This window comes from Syngnathoides biaculeatus, chromosome 5, assembly GCF_019802595.1.
Source record: "Syngnathoides biaculeatus isolate LvHL_M chromosome 5, ASM1980259v1, whole genome shotgun sequence".
Taxonomy (NCBI): Eukaryota; Metazoa; Chordata; class Actinopteri; order Syngnathiformes; family Syngnathidae; genus Syngnathoides; species Syngnathoides biaculeatus.
Window position 1 is genome coordinate 22,438,509 of NC_084644.1, and position 17,942 is coordinate 22,456,450.

General features: G+C 39.8%; 1 protein-coding gene across 2 annotated transcripts in view; it reads left to right on the forward strand.

The window, feature by feature from the left end:
- LOC133501025 (myelin basic protein-like) overlaps positions 1 to 17,942 on the forward strand; it is a 56,007-nt gene that overhangs the window by 37,134 nt on the left and 931 nt on the right. For both annotated transcript variants that reach the window (XM_061820403.1, XM_061820402.1), the window contains exon 4: positions 5,283 to 5,370. In XM_061820403.1, the coding sequence (XP_061676387.1) occupies positions 5,283 to 5,370 (88 nt within the window). The remainder of the gene's footprint in view (positions 1 to 5,282; positions 5,371 to 17,942) is intronic.

Sequence of the window (17,942 nt, forward strand, 5' to 3'; positions counted from 1 at the left end):
TTGTGGATGTTGTGTCCTCCAGGGCTCTGAGGAATACAACCATCTGGACTATGATGGTTTAATAAAAGTTAAAGTTTTAATAGCCAGCATCTGTGACTGTATGAGGCTGTGTTAGTCCCAATGGCATGAGTAACTTACACATCTACAAAGGCACTATTAATGCTGAAAGGTACATACAGGTTTTAGAGAAACATGATGCCATCCAAGTAACATCTGCTTCATGGACTTACCTGCTTATTTTAACAAGACAATGCCAAACCACATTCTGCATATATTACAACAACGTTGCGTTGTCGTAAAAGTGGGGATGGATGGTAATATATTCAATTAAATATAGGTTGAACATGATTTGCAACTGATTGTATTCAGTTTTTATTAAATTGTCCAAATTCATTTGTCTTGTATTTGTCGACAAAATTCTTTATAAGAGCACTTCGAGTAAGATTTTAAACACACCATGAACAGAATATAGATCCATAGACAAAAGGTATCATATGCAATGAATGTGTTTAGCATAGTAACACAAAATAGTTAAGTCATACGAGCATGTTTTTTATTTTGATGGGTACAAAAAGGCAACTTTTGTACTCAGAGGTCACAAGCAAAATGCACCGCATAATGAGAGGCTCTTTGGATGACAAGAATAATTGGTATGAATGATTATAATGGAGTTGTTTTTCCCCGTTCTGCTTGACATGTGCAAGGGTCAGGTGATACCTTACCTTCTCTGGTACCCAGCTTTATGCAAATGATGCCCAACAACGGGTATCTTTAATAGGTAGGAAGGTGTGATGCTGAGCTGCCGACAAAGGATTGCAATCTGTCCTTGATTAGAAATGGGCAATTTAGACCAATGGCCAATTTGTCTATATACAGCACATTTATAACCTCTGTGTCAAGTACAAGAGTGTTAGAACAATAGATTGTCAAAGGGATATAGCAGGTAGATTTAAGGTACCATGCACTTATAAATGAAACCCCTTCATATTCAACAAAACGGGACAAGTACAATATGCCAGTGTCAACATTTTATGGTTTCATATTAATCCTTTTAAATTATCCTCAACAACCAGATTGCCATGCAGAAATTGTGAAATGTGAAAGAACAAATAGTGAGATTTACATGAGAAACTTTTAAAACATTGTGCTGTTAGGTATTTGAAAGTATAACAACATGAATTGGTGGGAGAGGGGACAACTGATTCATTGGGTAGAGCCTCTGTCTGCCAGTCAGAGACCTGGCAGTCATAGTAACGGGAGGAGGTGGGTTTTCACTTTGTTGCATGACTGTGCTCCTGAAGCCAGGCCTCCTGGGCTGGATGGCTGCTTGGCTTTTGGGCTCCACTCTCATAGCCCGCAGCTGCTCCCTGGGTTTCCCCCTTAATTGTTTTCATGTCGAGTTGCCCCTATCCGCCATCCTTTCCAACAAAAAGGGACATTATTCAATTTTCTGGGACTTGGGGTGGGACTGGCCGCATTATGGGCCTTGCAAGTTACTGGAGGCATCCTACTTTCCTGGGGGTGGAGTGGGGGGTTGCGTTGCGTGTGGAGGCCGTGGTGGTGGGGGACGGGGTTATGGCATTGGGTGCCTGCGGCCACCACCATGTGGCCATTTGTCGGGCTGCCTTGGAGGTGGCGGCAGACCACCCTGGTCCCTCGGCGTGGGACCTGTTCTGTCCACCGGGTTGCATCAAAGGGGTGCAGATATTTCGTTCTGCTTAATCTAACATCTGAACAGTTCAAGACAAACTTTTCAAACTTATCCTGCTGGTAGGTATTTGAAAGTATAGCAAACAGAACTGCAATTAGTCATATATACTTCATTGAGTGATACAGTGTACCTTTCAGTGCACTTATATTAGACTCTGAGGACGTGTCCTTGGATTTATTTGTTTCATACGACAAGGTCATGTAGTCTGGTGACTTTGGGAATACACATCAATGTTGAGCAGACAGTTGAAAATAGAAAAATATCAATGATACTGATAGGCATTGATTATATATATTACGATGCAGTGAGAATAAATTAGAGAAAAAGACAAGAAGTCATATTTTTCAAGACCAAAGAAATCATTTTTGTTACATGAATGCTTTGTTTCATTACATTTTCCAAGTGGCATAAGAAACATAATGATAAATGGTTGGTTGGACAGCTGGAATAAATTCCAGTTTCGCAGTATTAGAATGCATGTTGTAGAAATGAATATAGAGATCGTGCACGTGACATCAACTTTTTAACGGCGCTTTATCGCCAGTCAAACAAAGCTGCTCGGTCGTGTGGTAGTCGTTGAACCGGAGCAGATTTTTCACAATGCCCAAAACCTATTGTGCTGTTGGTTGTCACAATAGACTGAACAGTTCTTCAAAGATATCATTGTATAGAATAACAGCTTTTTCCACGAACCTTCATTTATTATCACCTTCTAAATGTTTAACGGGATCGGACAAAACTCTGGGTGTCATGGTATAAGACATATTTTCGTTTCGTCTCAATGGAATTAACTTTCAACAATGCTTTCTTTGACCAGCAATTTGGTGCTGTAAACATAAGTCACATGATTTTATGATGTAGGTGCACGATCTATATATGAATAAATCTCAATCAAGTATTTTATCAATCATTCATTTCTACAGAAAGTGTATGATGATGAACATGTAGCATGGCAATACAATGACAAAATATACCATACAAAGCTTTTCAACCATCCGTTTTCTCTGCCACTCATTCACACAAAGATTTCAGGAGAGCTGGAGCCAATCCCAGCTATCTTCGAGCATTACACTGGGTACACCGTGAACAGGTTGCCAGCCAACCACAGGGCACAAATAAACAAATATTCACACATAAGGCAATATAAACTCTTAAAGGTCTAATCCAGAGGAAATGTATTTGATTTGTGGTTTGTGAAGACAAAGCGGGCGCATTGGACTTACAAATCAAAGTGGACAGTAATTTGTTCCAAGCATTTCATGGAGTTCTGCTTTGAAAACCCGGAGCAGCATTCACTTGGGGTTGGTAACAAGTAAGTACATACGTGTTCAATTGTTTAGTATTGACAAGTATCTACCTTGTTTTAAATGGAAGTACAATACCGATACAGATATATATATAAACTAATCCGTATCCAAGTGATGTTTAGGAGGTGGCGGAATTTGTACACCGTATAAAGTTAGCGTACTGTTGACGCTGAGGTCTTCCTCAAATTTGACTATATCAGTGTGTTCTCTGAAGTGTTCAGTGCATTATTTAAAATACGGGCTAAATGCATGTAAATAACGCGAAGAATGTGCTATAAACAATGCACATTACACTGATCAGACAAAATATTCCAAATTGAAAATATGAAAATGTTTTTTGTTTTATCTTGCAGAAAGCCAAAGTTACTACCTCGTGCCTGTCCAACTATCCACTCGTACATTTCACCAGACAAAGAGAATTGTCACCTCAAACGTAAAAGACGACTTTATGAAAAACGAGAAAGATTAAGAGTTTAAGTATAAGAGTTTAATAATTCATCATGTTACAGTTTTCTTGTACATGTACTCCTCAGATCTGTGAATAGGGGGGTCAGATAAATTTTATAAATCTGAATTTGAATTGTCTATGCCTCATATGATTGTTGGTGTTGTATGGTTTCCAAATCCATGTTATATAATGCGATAGGATGAAGGAGTAAACCAGGACAGCAGTATCTGCATATGTATGTAGTCCACATTGCGGTATTTTTTCAACATCATTTCCACTTTTTTCAAGTTTCGCTGTTAGAGTAAAGTTGGACTCAAAAGAACATTCAGTTAAATCAAAGAAACATCAAACATAGCATCGAGGAAACGCTCCAAAGTATGGGAGTAAACTTGTTTTATTGGCAGACATCAAAACACTACTCGGATAACGGGGGGGACTCTGTGAACTTGTCACTCCGGAAGAGCAACAACAAAAACAGTCCGTGCGGAACCCCGCACCCCAACTCGAGGTCCTGCGGGTGAATTATGTAAACACCACTATGGTACCGGTTTTAAAACCAGTTAATCGTTTTTTTGCTACAGCTGTTCGGTTAAAACTGGTTATGAAAGTAAGTGGTTTTTTTGCGATCCCTAGTGCGCACGCACTGCTAGTACCACTGCCTGAAGTTGATGCATCACTATCTTGATATTTTAGAAACACATTCATACCAACGGAAGATGAGAGAGTCTTCGCCAAATCAGCGTGTCTCCTGTTTTTCCGGTGCGACTCCAGCGCTTTGACGCCCATCTTTTCAAGCTGGTAACTCTGCTTGTACAGATGGCAGTAAAACATGTGCCGATCTTTTGGATCTCGACGAACCCAGCTCCCAAACTCCTTACTTTCAACCCAAGCTTCTTGAAAAATGCACTTCCCCGTGTTACAAGTTGGATCGATGAAAGAACTACGCTACGTCGTAACGAAGACGAAGTGAAATGCCTACTCACGGAAACAAACAATGGAATATCGACAAGATGGCGACTAGTTGTGAACACGGTGACTTCCGTTGACAATTTCTGGCTCATTTGGACGCCAGACGGATCGCTATTTTTTTTTTTTTAAATAAAAGATTTATTTTTTAGGGAGAATTTTGGTGGTAGAGGTCCTCCCTTTGATTTTTTTTTTTTTTTTTTGTAACTTAAGGACTTTTTAGGGGCTTGACAGGTTTTCACGGATTTTAAGGACTTATAGGAGCCCCTAAATGCACCTTCGAAAATGTAGGGGTTTTTAGGGCCGCGTGCGAACCCTGTCACTGCTGTCTATTTTTTCGAGATCCCATTCGCGGCGTGTATGATTGTCTTTGTAGGAAGCCATTGTCTTTCCTGTGGGTTGTCTACATGTGACGTCACACAGAAGCGGCTTCAACAGAGCCATTCATTTGTTGTTTTGAAAATTTAAAAGTTTTTATTAAATGAAACTTTAGCGACATTTGTATGATAAACAAATAAAATACATTTCCTCTGGATTAGTACTTTAAATTAATCTACTGTGCATTTCTTTGGGATGTGGGAGGAAACCCGGGTGCCCAGAGAAAACCCTCGCAGGTACGGGGCAAACATGCAAACGCCACGCAGGTAGGGCCAGGATTTGAACCCTGATCGTCAGAACTGTGAGGCAGATGCTCTGACCAGTTTCACCGTGCCGCACAAAGCTCCTCGGTTTAAAAAAAAAAAAAAAAAATCAAATCCATTAAATGAATGTGACTGTGTTTCTCACCATTGATCAGGCTCTCCTGTTTCCATGGTAACTCTCCTTCTAAACCTGTTTTTGTATCCCAAAGGGCTTATCACCTGTATCCAAAGATGAGAGAGGACAACCAGCAGTAACCCCAACGGCAGAAGAGCCTGAAACACACGATGAAGTCTTTGGTAAGAGGTTCATCCCCATTTAGGTTTCCATTCGAATCTGTAGTGGCAGAAAGGCCTGCATATAAAAAGTGCTGTGTTTGCCATTTTTTGGTTAGCAGTTTTTAATGCCTAATTGGTAGCCAGACATTGTCTGAAACGTGATGAGCGTTTATAAAATTGTTCAAGCATTGTTGGTAGAGGCCAACAGTTTCTAAAATTGACAATTTCTTATCAATACACACAGGTTTTTCCTCAATAATCTACAGCGTATTATATGGATTTACGAAAAGCAGTGACCATGTGGTTAGTGTGTCTGCTTCAGTTCTGAGGTTTGTGTTTGCTGTATGGAGGTGGCGCATTCCATGTTTTGCCCTTGCCGTTATCTGACCTTCGTTTCATGGTCTTTGGACCTTTTCTTTTGCCACCTGTGTATGACTCCTACCTGGAATTAAACCACCATTGTAAAACCACGTCCTTGCCTTGAAGTCTCTCATTTGGGTCCTGCCCGATGCCGCTTGAGCGTGACAGCGTGGGTTGTACAATGGATTCCTTCTACGTTTTAAAGACATGAATGTTCGTCTCATTGAAGACTAAATCATCCAGAGGTGTGACTGTTAGTGTGAACGGTTTCGTCTTTGTGCTATGCAATGGACCTTTCCGACCCGTCAATCACTCGTACACTAATAGCCAGATAGCCGCATTGTCTTAACCCCTGGCTTGACACACCCATCTTGCCATATTGTCCCACAAGCAATGCTGGTTGTCAGTAGCATACATTTGGAAAAGTTAATGTTACGAAGACAATGGTCCTCAGATGCGCTTGGGGAACGTGCAATTCTGATGAAAGATATCCTGCTAGATTGCAAGGGGCACAGTTGATTCATTTTCCAAAGCCTAAAACACAGTTGACGAAGTGTCTACGATGTATTAAGGCTCGCTGAAGACCGCATGTACAACTAAATGTGGACAATATGAACAAACTCAAGGCTGTATGTTCAAAGGTAAGTGAGGGGGAAGTATCTACTCTGAGTTTGATTGAATTACTATCAGTGCTTTATACATTGCAGGAGAACAACTTTCACTTTGTTAGTGTATCACTGACCTGATGAATGAAGTGTGTAATGTTTAATGCCGAAGAGTCGGGTTAGGGATATGTAAATGCACCATGTCATGCAAGAGAAATGTCTATTTGCCCATTTGTATCACATCAGACTTTTAAGACAGAGCACTGGGTTCCATTACAAGCAAAGTCAAATGAAGACACCCACTCACTTATAAAGACTACAACAATATTACTCGTGATCTTTCCAAGTAAAAAGTACTCACCATGCTTTACATGGGCAGTACGATTCCACTATTTTATCCTGTTGGATTTCAATCTGAAGTGTGTAAGGCGTCAAACATTTTTGCATCGATCACAAACATTTCACTGTAACTCTGAGATTGCGTCCTGCGCCGTCCAAAATCTTAATTCCGTGTCCATATCCTTGCGTGAAATAGTTGAAACTTCGGTGTAGAACTCTCTTGGACAAGTCTGATGCATTTGGCAAAAAAACATACCCCAATATTATCTGTAATACGCGAAAGAGAATTGGCTTCAAAGATGCTCTGTTCAATCGCCATTTTGTAAGCTTGTGGGACATAGGTAAGGGGGCGGAGCTTAATATCGCCATCGGAAAAGTACATTGGGTGACAATAGTCGTAACGTACCCCGCCTCTCACCTAAAGTCAGCTGGGATAGACTCAAGCTCATCCCCGACCCCGAGGACGAGCTTTTGTAATGCTTCACCCTTGCTGGTGAGGGGAGAGTTTGTGGCACATGTTCAAAACAAATTTAACCAATTTTTATTCTCTTGTTTGAAGGATATTCTTGCGCAGAGACAAGTTAAGAGTTTCCAGTATAAATCAAATTCATTCTTAGTACCTCATCATCCGAGAGAGTTATGTGTACGGTGTTGTTTTCAGCTATCTCTGAATTAAAAAATTGAATTGGATTAATTTAATTCATTTGAATTGAATTCAAAAAAGGTTTATACAATTGATTGCAAAACATCTGACATTGAAGACATTTTTTGTCAGTTTGTTCCCTGTATTCCTGCTAACCCGTACATATCAATTTTACTTGAAGAAGTTGAGCAAAACTCCAGTTGCCTCACGGGCTTCCATCCATTATCTGAGCCATTTATCCTCACAAGGCTCACGGGAGTGCTGGAGCCTATCCCAGCTATATTCGGGAGGAAAGCAGAGTGCCCAGAGAAAAGCCACACAGACATGGGGCTGGGATTTGAATCCCCGGTCCTCAGAAATGTGAGGTGGAAGATGTAATCTTAAGTAACCATATTACCAGCCTTTATTACCTTATTATTTGTGGACAGCGTATAACTTGCATCAGACTTGATACTGTGTGTACGTCATAATATATTCAAAGTAAGAAAAGGACACGAAAAAAAATGTTGGAGGGGCGTTATTTATAGCTCTCAAAATGTTTGTATCACCTGCAGCTGTTTTCCTTGGCATACCCATTCCACGTCTGTTATATAGTGCACCAGTGGTTATTTTTTTCTAGATATTCCAAATGGTTTGACTGGATGTACTCAATGTTTTTTGCAATCGTTCTGGTGATGTAGTACGACACACCTTTCCGAGAAAACACCTGTCAATCAAATGTCATGATTTTGCTCATGAAAAATGGTTGGATTCAAACAGAAAGTGCATGTGATCATTTCAGTTGTGGTTTAGATACAGATTCACACAACTAGAAATGAAACCATGGAGTCATTGAGTCTTTTTTTTTTGTTTGTTTGTTTTAATGCCAAACCCAAAATGTTTCAGTCTAGTGTACAGGAATTGGCCTCATTTTCTCCCTCCAATAGCTTTCGAGAGGGGTGTAGAACTAGGCAATTGGGGTCAGCTTTGTGTGTCATCTTAACAAGGCATTGTTTGTTTATAAACACAAACTCAATGTTAACCATGTCATTTTTAATTTTTTTGTCAGTATTCTGAGATCTGCGTGCGTCAGTATTTGTGTCCACAAATAAACGATTGTGACAACTTGGCCTTTTGGTGCAGCGGAAGCACCGCTTGTGTTTTCAGTGATTATTAGCTGGTTAGAATATGTCTGATTAGTCTCTCTCTAAATAGGCTGCTAGTGTTAGTTTATGGTTGGTTGGTTTGAATATTGATCATGATGTAACAGACTTGATGTGTTGTCCAAAACTATAATGCTCAAAATCAGCCCCACTTTCATAGTATTTATTCATCCTTTAATGAATGCATTCGGCTATTTGGTATGTTACTGCAAATATAATAAGGCACATTAATGTATAATGCTTAATGATTCAACCTTCGACCTTTGGTCAATATTTTTTCCTCTCCCTTGTTGTCACTCAATTGTGTCTTTCTTCCACATATGTAAGGACTAAATATGGATTTCATTATAACAATTAAATCAGAAAATCAAAGAATTATTATTTTTTTGGCTCTACAGACACATTTACAAATTTACAAATACTGTAAGTATGCGGGAAATGAAAATGCAGTTTTCTTCAAACATTTAAAGTATTTAGAAACAAGCCCATGTATTTACTTTGCAGGACGTTTGACCATTTTAACGCAAATTGGCAATTGTGCAGTTGTTTATGACAGGTAAGTTAGTTCAACTTTAGTGGTTCCTCTTTTAGTGTAGCAGACATCATCAGCAGGCGCCATGGCTCCCCCCATGCTGTTCAATGTGTGGGGTGGCTCAATGCTGTACTTCCTGTTTGTGCTACTTTACCGCTGAAAGGCAAACACCACCCTCAGCTGCGTGGATGTTAAAAGCCCATTATGGCTCCAATTACCTGGACCAGCCTCAAGCAGGCACACGCTCAGCGAAGCAGCCTCGCCCTCCGTATGTCTCTTCTTAATTGCTGACAGGTGCGCGACAATTTCTCCAACATTGCAGGGAGAGCTGATGAGAACTGTAGTGCTCACTAAAGTTTCTTTCGTCTTGTCCCTTTCGGGGTCGCCACAGCGTGTCATCTCAGACGAACGCACATAATGTTTGGCACAATTTTTACGCCGGATGCCCTTCCTGACGCAACCCTACTCAGGGAGTGGAGGCCCCAGTGGGATACAAACCCACAATCCATGGTTTACCAAACCAATGCTCTAACCACTGAGCTATGGGGCCTCAACTGTAATACTCACTACTTAACAGAATTGAAACCCATCAGATGTGAGGAGAAAAGTTCAGTGGTCTTCCTTGAACTGTCTTCTTCCTCAGACAATGCAGTGTCTGATACAGTACTTACTGTAGTTAGACACGAGTCAGATGTTGACTTCTTGGCCATCTGCAGAGTGGTATACCATTTACTATGTGTCTCGTGTGGCCGATTCACTGTGCATAATCTCAGATGGCCTACAATTTCCCCTATCTTTCATTGCTTCCTTCTCTTCAAAGTAGGCCTTTTTGATTTAGGTCTACCATTATGTAGCATGGAGTTAATGGAGTTACAAATAATCAGTTAAATCAAATCAAAAGTCTTTAAAGTCATTATATGACTGGACATACAGCGAAATAACGAGCGCTTCTGTTGCTGCTGCAAAACACTATGGTCCTTTATTTACACAAACTACTATGCATAGTACATACAATGATTCAATAGAATGAATGTCATGTAAAAGGGTTATAATATGGAAATACATTTTTAGATGAACGGTCCAATTTTAATGTGATACGTATTGTCAAATAATAGGTGTGTATTATCAGGGATGGTTTTTCAAAGTAAAGCTGCAATGCAGAAATATACTTGGATGGTGTCAGCAAGAAATCTTTTGGTTCCACTTAAATGTTCTCCTTGTGACATGATTGTGACCCTGGGCACAAAGCAATGTCCCAAAGGCATTTGTGAGTCCTGACCTGAACCTTATCCAACATCTTTTAGGATGAAATAACTACATAACATGTGTGATTTTTGACCTCACCAATGTTCTTTTGGCAAAAATTTCCACACACCCTGAAACTTTCTCTTTTCAGTCATTACCTTATTTTTGCTGTTTTTTTCACTTCTTGTAAGAACAATACTCAATGGTCCAATACATTTGTCCATATATGATGAAATACACATACTGTATCCAGTGCACAGTTACTGTATTAGCCAAGTATTTTGTCTATATTAATCATCTTTTTATGCACATTTTCCAACAGTGATTTATATTGATTGTCAACAGATGAAGTATGACTGACTCATCAAATGTGTAAGGGTCTTGAGTCTTTGTGAATAGTCAAAACGAAACCCACGGCTAAAAGCCGAAACACCAGAAGAAATTATCAAACTGAATTTGTAAGCACTTTTCTATCAAAAAAATCAGCAATAAGTACTTTACATTTATTCAAATATAAATCAAATCTGACTGATTCGTTTTAAAACTATTCCAGTCATTAATACAATTGCATTTATAGGTTTGACTGCATAGTTGCCAACCTATAGAAATTTAGTTCCAGAACAATCTTTCTGAATTTCCAAGTTTTTTTCTCTTAATAGTATCAAGAACATTACTGTGGGACATTATGTAGTTTGATAAAAACAAAATAATTCCTGATATAATTCAGTTCCACAAGAATCCTATCATCATCATTCTATAATTGTGAAAGTATGTCTTCTGTATTTATTACATAAAACTTGCTATGGCATATGCAGTTGCAGCCAAATGTCTTTTCTTCCATGTGCCTATATTTACTATTGCTGCTAAAATGGTTCCTCATAGTCAAACAAATGAGTTATCTTAAACTCTAGTCTTACTTTTTAAAAGTAGTTTTCAAATGTCACAAATAAAATCTGCAGTTTGGGCAAGTGGCAAACATGATGACTGTAAAGCCACGCCGTTCCCACAATTCATTGCGATGTGAAAATTAAAATTATTGCTGTGTTAAAGACGTTCATTTTTGTGACTAATGTGTGTTTGTGTTACCACTAGTTAAATGTGTGCCTTGTTTCGCTGTCACATTCATGGTTCAGGACGATGTCATTATCAAAGCACGATATAGGCTGCGTGTGATGTCCCAGTGAATTCGACCACAGTGCACAAGTTGTCTTGTTGGCAATGGCACAGGTATGATTTTAGCAGCAATTAATAGAAAAGTTATTTTGGTGGTTTTATTTCTGTGATAATTGTCTTATGGTCTGAAAGGGAAATGTTTGTGCGTCACTATTTCTTAATGTTTGATGTATAGTGCAATGGCAGAAGCTTTTTGAGCTCATCTTTATTTGGCATTCTCTTTTCCAATAAATGTTTCCGGTCATTGTAAATCCTCAAACGATACACTTGAAGATATTTTGAGATCCAATTTGATGTTCAATTTTCATTTGCATGGCATCTTTTTCTGTGAGATTTTTCCAGCGTTTCATGCATGTTTAGCTTTTTCCTCTCAGCACATGGGAAGCAGTGCTCTTGATACTTGAAGTGTAAAGTACAGTCCTGAATTGATTGGGTTAGCACCTCATAGTTTCCTTCCAAAACTGGCTGCCTCTCAGTAGACAAGCCAGTGAAAAATCCACATCAACAAGTAAAGCCTAGAACTTTCTTTTAAGATGGGATTTCATCTCATCAGTGTCTTGTCAATATTTTTCATTGTTTTCAAATGTACGAGGAGTTTCAGAATTGTTCTTGGACTTTACAAGGGAGTAGCCTTTCTTTATTCATACGCATACACATGCACACCTGCACATACACGGTGGCGTGACCTCACAGTTATGAGGACAGGGGTTCAAATTCCGACGATGTGTGGAGTTTACATGTTCTCACCTTGCCTGAGTGAGTTTTCTGTGGATAGTCTAGGTTTCTCCCAAATCCTCAAAACATGCATTAATTGGACACTCTAAATTGCTATTAGGTGTGATTGTGAGCGTGAATGGTTGTTTTTCTTCTCTGAGCCCTGCAATTTGCTGGCGACCAGTTCAGGATGTACACTGCCTTCTGCCTGAAGATAGCTGGGTTAGGCACCAGCACTCTCGCCACCCTTGTGAGATACTGTAGATAGTGGATGGATATTGTATTTTATATATATACAGTCACTGTGATTTGACGGGCCCGCGAGCCATCGCACTCGCAAATTGCCACAGTCGAGCACGAAAAATCACGTGTATAAAATTTGTTACGAGTAGAACTACATAGATATTGAAAGACGTTGCTTATTTTGTGTAGTCTTGATCAATGTTCCCTCTAAGCTGCGCAACCGCGCAATTGCTAAACTCAGTGCACATGAAAACCAATTCAGCGAGGTGAACCAGAGCCTGATGTCTTTTATTTTTCATTTTATTAATTTTTTTAACACTGAAGCACATGGTTTCTAACAACGAGTTGCTGCTCAGCCTACTTCTACTTCCTACTTTACCTGAAACCGCCCCCCTCTGCTCTACACTCATAATTACAAACAGAACACACACCTGCAACTTCATAATCTGGGGGCATGACTGGTGGACCACACCCGTAACTTTATATCTGCGGGCATGACTGACCACACCTGTATATGTATGCGCGCGCGTGTGTGTGTGTGTGTATATACATACACACACACACACAAACCTACAGCACAGATCTGTAACATACATAGGTGTATTGCATGTGTATCAGTGTGTATGCATGTACTCTCTGTATTGTACAGTTAAGCAATTGTGTGGAAGTGCTGCTGTGCATTTATTTGTCTCATGTAAGTGTTGTGGTTCAGTAGTTTGGCTCTATGGTGGGGTCTGACACAGGGTGACACGAACACCATCGCTGCCATCATTAGCCCCTCCTTCCCTCTCAAGGCTTTGATTGTTAAAGAGAAACATCCATCACTAGAACAGTGTCCTTCGCGTTGACACAATTGTTCACATTCACGCTTTTCTCTCAGCTCACTCTCTCACTCCTGAGCTCGTTCCTTCTCAGTCAGATTTTTCGCTTTCACTCATAAAAGGATGAGCTTTGGTTGATGGAAATTGGTTGCAGAATTCAAGTGTCTTTTTTTTGTTCGCCCCAAATGTGTCTTTGATTATGCAGATGCCCTCATTCTCGCCTTTCCAGATTAAATGTCACATGGCAACATGACGTCTCTCTGCATTCTGTGTTCATGCACCATGTTGTGAGACTGAGGGCATCCGTGTGTCCTTGTGGCCTCTTGAATTTGTCAGCTGGCCTTGACCAGCTGTCAGAACAATTATCCAAAGTGTTGGCGCGTGTGTGTGTGTTTGAATTTAAGAGTCCAAGATGAGGGAATGATGGGTAGCTGAGAGAACACCAAAGCAAATCCTTTCTGCTACTTTGGACTGGTTAAATGCTCAGAGTTAACTGAATCCTTGAAAAAATTTTTGTTGCTTTTTTGGCATATTTTCGCAAGTGCTGTATGGAGATAGCTGTCTCTTACAGAAACACCATGCCACAGATTGGCCACTTTTAAAGGTTCTAAATTATTAGCAGATTAGTATCTCTGCACTGCCTTTTCAATTACATAATGGAGATTTCATCCTAGATTAAACAAAAAGGTAGAGAAAATATTCATAGAGTACTCAACAACTTGGAATCTTTTGGTTTCTTCTCCACCAAGAATATCGCGTTGAAGATGTATTCATTCGTTCATTTCCTTTACTGCATATCCTCACTTGGGTCAGGGAATGCTCAGCTATCTTTGGCCAGGAGGCGGCGTACACCCTGAACTTGTTGCCAACCAATTGCAGGGCACATAAACGACTATTAGCAGTCACATTCACACCTTTTGACAATTTACATAGTTCCGTTAACATACCGTACATGTTTTGCGGGTATGGGAAGAAACCAGAATACCTGGAGAAAACCCACACAGGCACAAAGTGAACATGCAAATGCCACAAAGGCGAAACTGGATTTGAACCTGCGTCCTTAGAACTGGGAGGCAGATGTGATAACCAGTCGTCAACCATTCATCATGAGATCATGTCATAAAACATAAAATATATTCAGTCTAATTGGAAATTTCACAATTTGTCTTATTTAAAGTTATTCTTTTAATTTCTATAATATAAGTTGGCAAGTTATTATTAATAACTTGTGAGAGAAATTATCACTTTAATAGTCATACAGGATGACAACATGCTTTAGTCAAGCAAATATGTTTAGGTGTGAATGGGGCCCTAACATAGTATGAATTGCCTAATGTTGATCCTTAATGTTACTCATCATGTCAGCTATATGAAAACCAAATGCATTTTTAGTATTGGAGCCACATTTTTCATTTAAAGTCATTATTAGTATTAGCATTATTGAAATGGTCGGTCAGTTCATTAAAGTACCCGGGAAAGCAGAATGTTGCTGTTGTTCTGTCTTCTCGCTGAATGGCAAAAGTCCTGAATACTGCATGGCTTTTTACTGGAGACACAGTGAAGGTCCTTTTTCTTGCATTGTGGGTGCTTCACATCCAGTATCCAGAATGTAGCAGCAGAGGGCTTTTCGCCGCTGGGTAGGAGTTTTGGTCTAAAGCCACTTACTGTATTTCTGGGTGTTTGTTCAGAGGAATGTTTCCCGTTCCACAGTCACACAATGCTTGGCCTTACATCCTCTTCACACCGAGGAAGAGGAGGAAAACTGATGAGATTTAGGGCCCACTTTCTGCATACCTTAAACCATCAAGATCTTGACCTTGCTCCTTTTGTTCTCTAAATCTCCAAGTTGAACTGCCGAGATGTGCATCCACTCTTTGCCGACAAGCCCATTGAGGCCACACCAGCTGTCTATTTAAAAGTAGGATGTTATTTTACTAATCTAGGTATTGCAACTAGCTAACTGTACACCCCATCATATTTTGAATCGAATATCTAATTTCACTTGAAAGGGTCACTAAAATATATTGTTGAAGCGCTTTTGGCCCTTCTGTTGAGGGTGAATGACTGTTCAATATGGTCATGTCTTTGTCACTGTGAAAATTTCAACATATGAATATATGCAGTAATAATGGAATGCAATTTTCAGATGACACCTGCTCCCACCAGACTCATGGTCAATTGGTCCTCGGTGTTGTTTTCGTGTAGTGCTACTTCTGCAGAAGTCGTATCCTCACAGTGATGGAAATGCAGCAGGGGTAGAGTTTTGAGTTCTTCTTCAATTCACAGCATCGCATTTGGTTCATTTTCTTGCATGCTTTCATCCCCTTTATGCAGCGCCTTATGTGCGAAGAAAAGCCTTTGATTAATAATTCCTATGAAATCACGTTGATGAAAGCTTCGACGATTATATTGAAATTGAGAGGCTTCAGCTGCCTACTTGAATTCAAACTATTGCAGTGTGAGCAAAATATTGAAACTAGTTTCATACCATTGAGGATTAAGCTACGCAAAAGTCAGGGAGATGCGGTAGGAAGAGGTGTTGTAGACATACTGTATGTTCAAGGTTAGGGATGTCTAACATCCAGCCCACGCACCCAAGGATTTTAGCATCATTAAAGGAGCCGACACTTCAAGGTTGCAATTTACAATTAAGTGAAGGCATTATTTATCGTTTTTGATATGCACAGATGTTGATCCAGTCAATCAAGAGACTATTAAACAGTACATGTTACGTGGACAGCAAAAAGGTAGGCAGTTGACCATTTTTGAAAAAAAATTAACTTAACTGTTGTACTGTTCACAACTACAGTGAATTTATTCAGATTCACAGTGCGCTGATGAGTAAATCTGATTTGTTACTGCAACAAATAGTGTGAATCACTGTCATTTGCTCAGCTTTCTGCTCCACGCCAAGATCTGATACTATTTACATCACACTAACAATATAAGAGTAACATCTTGAAAGAACACATGCATCAATTAATCGTTTGGTTGAAGTTTGTTTTTGCGTGAACTTAATAAATAGAACATTTTTGAACAATAAATATTTTTGCTTGAGCTGGTAGTGCATTGCTGATTATTACCAATTACAACATCTTTGTAGCACACATACCTTTTTACCCTCAGAAACTGATGTAATGTACAAACAGTTGCATATATGAGATGACAAGATTAGAAAGGAAGGTAATCGACTGCCTTCACAAACAAAGAACAGGAAAATTTTACACTCAACGGAATTCATTTGCAGATATAGTTTTACGTAGAGGACTGGGCTGCATTGTCATATTGAATGTTGGACAGTGTTTTTGCAGTTATACATAGGGTGTGAGAATAGTTCAATTCATTGTAAAATAAAAGTCATTCTTTCCTTCAGCTACTACTCAATGGATGAGAAGGAAAGAAAACGACGATACACTACATCCGTAATTTACCTTACATGCTGCAAGATTAATATGAAGAATCTATTCATCCATCCATTTTCTGATCTGCTTATCCTCACAAGGGTCACGGGAGTGCTGGAGCCTATCCCAGCTGTCAACAGGCAGGAGGCGGAGTACACCCTGAACTGGATGCCAGCCAATCAAAACAATAAAAGGCCGCACTCACATTCAAACCTAGGGTCAATTTAGAGTGTCCGATTAATGTTGCATGTTTTTGGGATGGGGACGGACACTAGAGTGCCCGGAAAAAAAACACCCACGCACGTGGAGAACATACAAACTACACAGGTTGAGCTGGGATTTGAACCCCGGTCGTCAGAACTGTGAGGCCAACGCGTTACCAGCTGATCCACCATGCCACCATGAAGGTTCTAACAAATCCCAGTTACGTACTGTAAGCCTAGTGTGACGAGGTAAATTGTTGCAGCTGGTGTCAGCAGCTCTGTAGCTATTAGGGTCCAAGTTTAGTTAAGTAGCACCATGTTGAAATCCATACTTATAGCGGTTATTTTAGTGACACAAGACCCATTGTCCCTTTGTAAAAACTATGCAGCTCTGACAATGGAGCACTGTATCACTCAATATTAGCATGCATATTGTCTTGTGTAGTGCAACGCCATTCCTCCACAGTAGGTTACGGATATTTTTTCGTTGGCAGGAATGCACTGAATGTCCTCATGTCCAGCAGTGCTCAACAATATTTTCATTTTATAAAATAAAATTTACATCAATGTACCCATGAGGATGCATTAAGATGGGCTACATGCACAATGTGGTCCAAAAAAAATGGGAGCTGTCTGAGTGGTAATGCTGCCACCGGGGAGTTTACAGTGGGCTGAACAGTGTCGTGCTCAAGGGTATTGAAATATATGCTGAGACTGAACTTGCGTCTGTCCAGCTAGGATATTGTTCCCGAGTGACCTTTAAAGAAAAGGGGTTGTGACTTTAGACGCAGCCTCTTCCCAAAGTCCAAAAATGTATGCAGTATATTATACAAATGGTTAAGGCAATAAATTACCTGTAAAGATGTGAGTGTGAATGGTTGTTGGATGTCCAGGAAGCCGTGGTGACAAATCCAGGGGTGTATCTCACCTTTAACACGAAGTCAGCAGAGTTAACTGGACTCTGCCAACTTGTAACCCTGAATAGGATAAGTGGTGTAGAAAATGGATGAATTGATTGTTGAACTAAAACAACAATGAATGAGGCATAACATATTGGGTTCTTTATCTAATTACTTTGCAACATCTTGACTGCAAAGACGGCGACGCCGCCTGAACATTGACGTCAGGCATACCAATGGTTTTGACCTTACTACAGTATTAAATACTAAAAA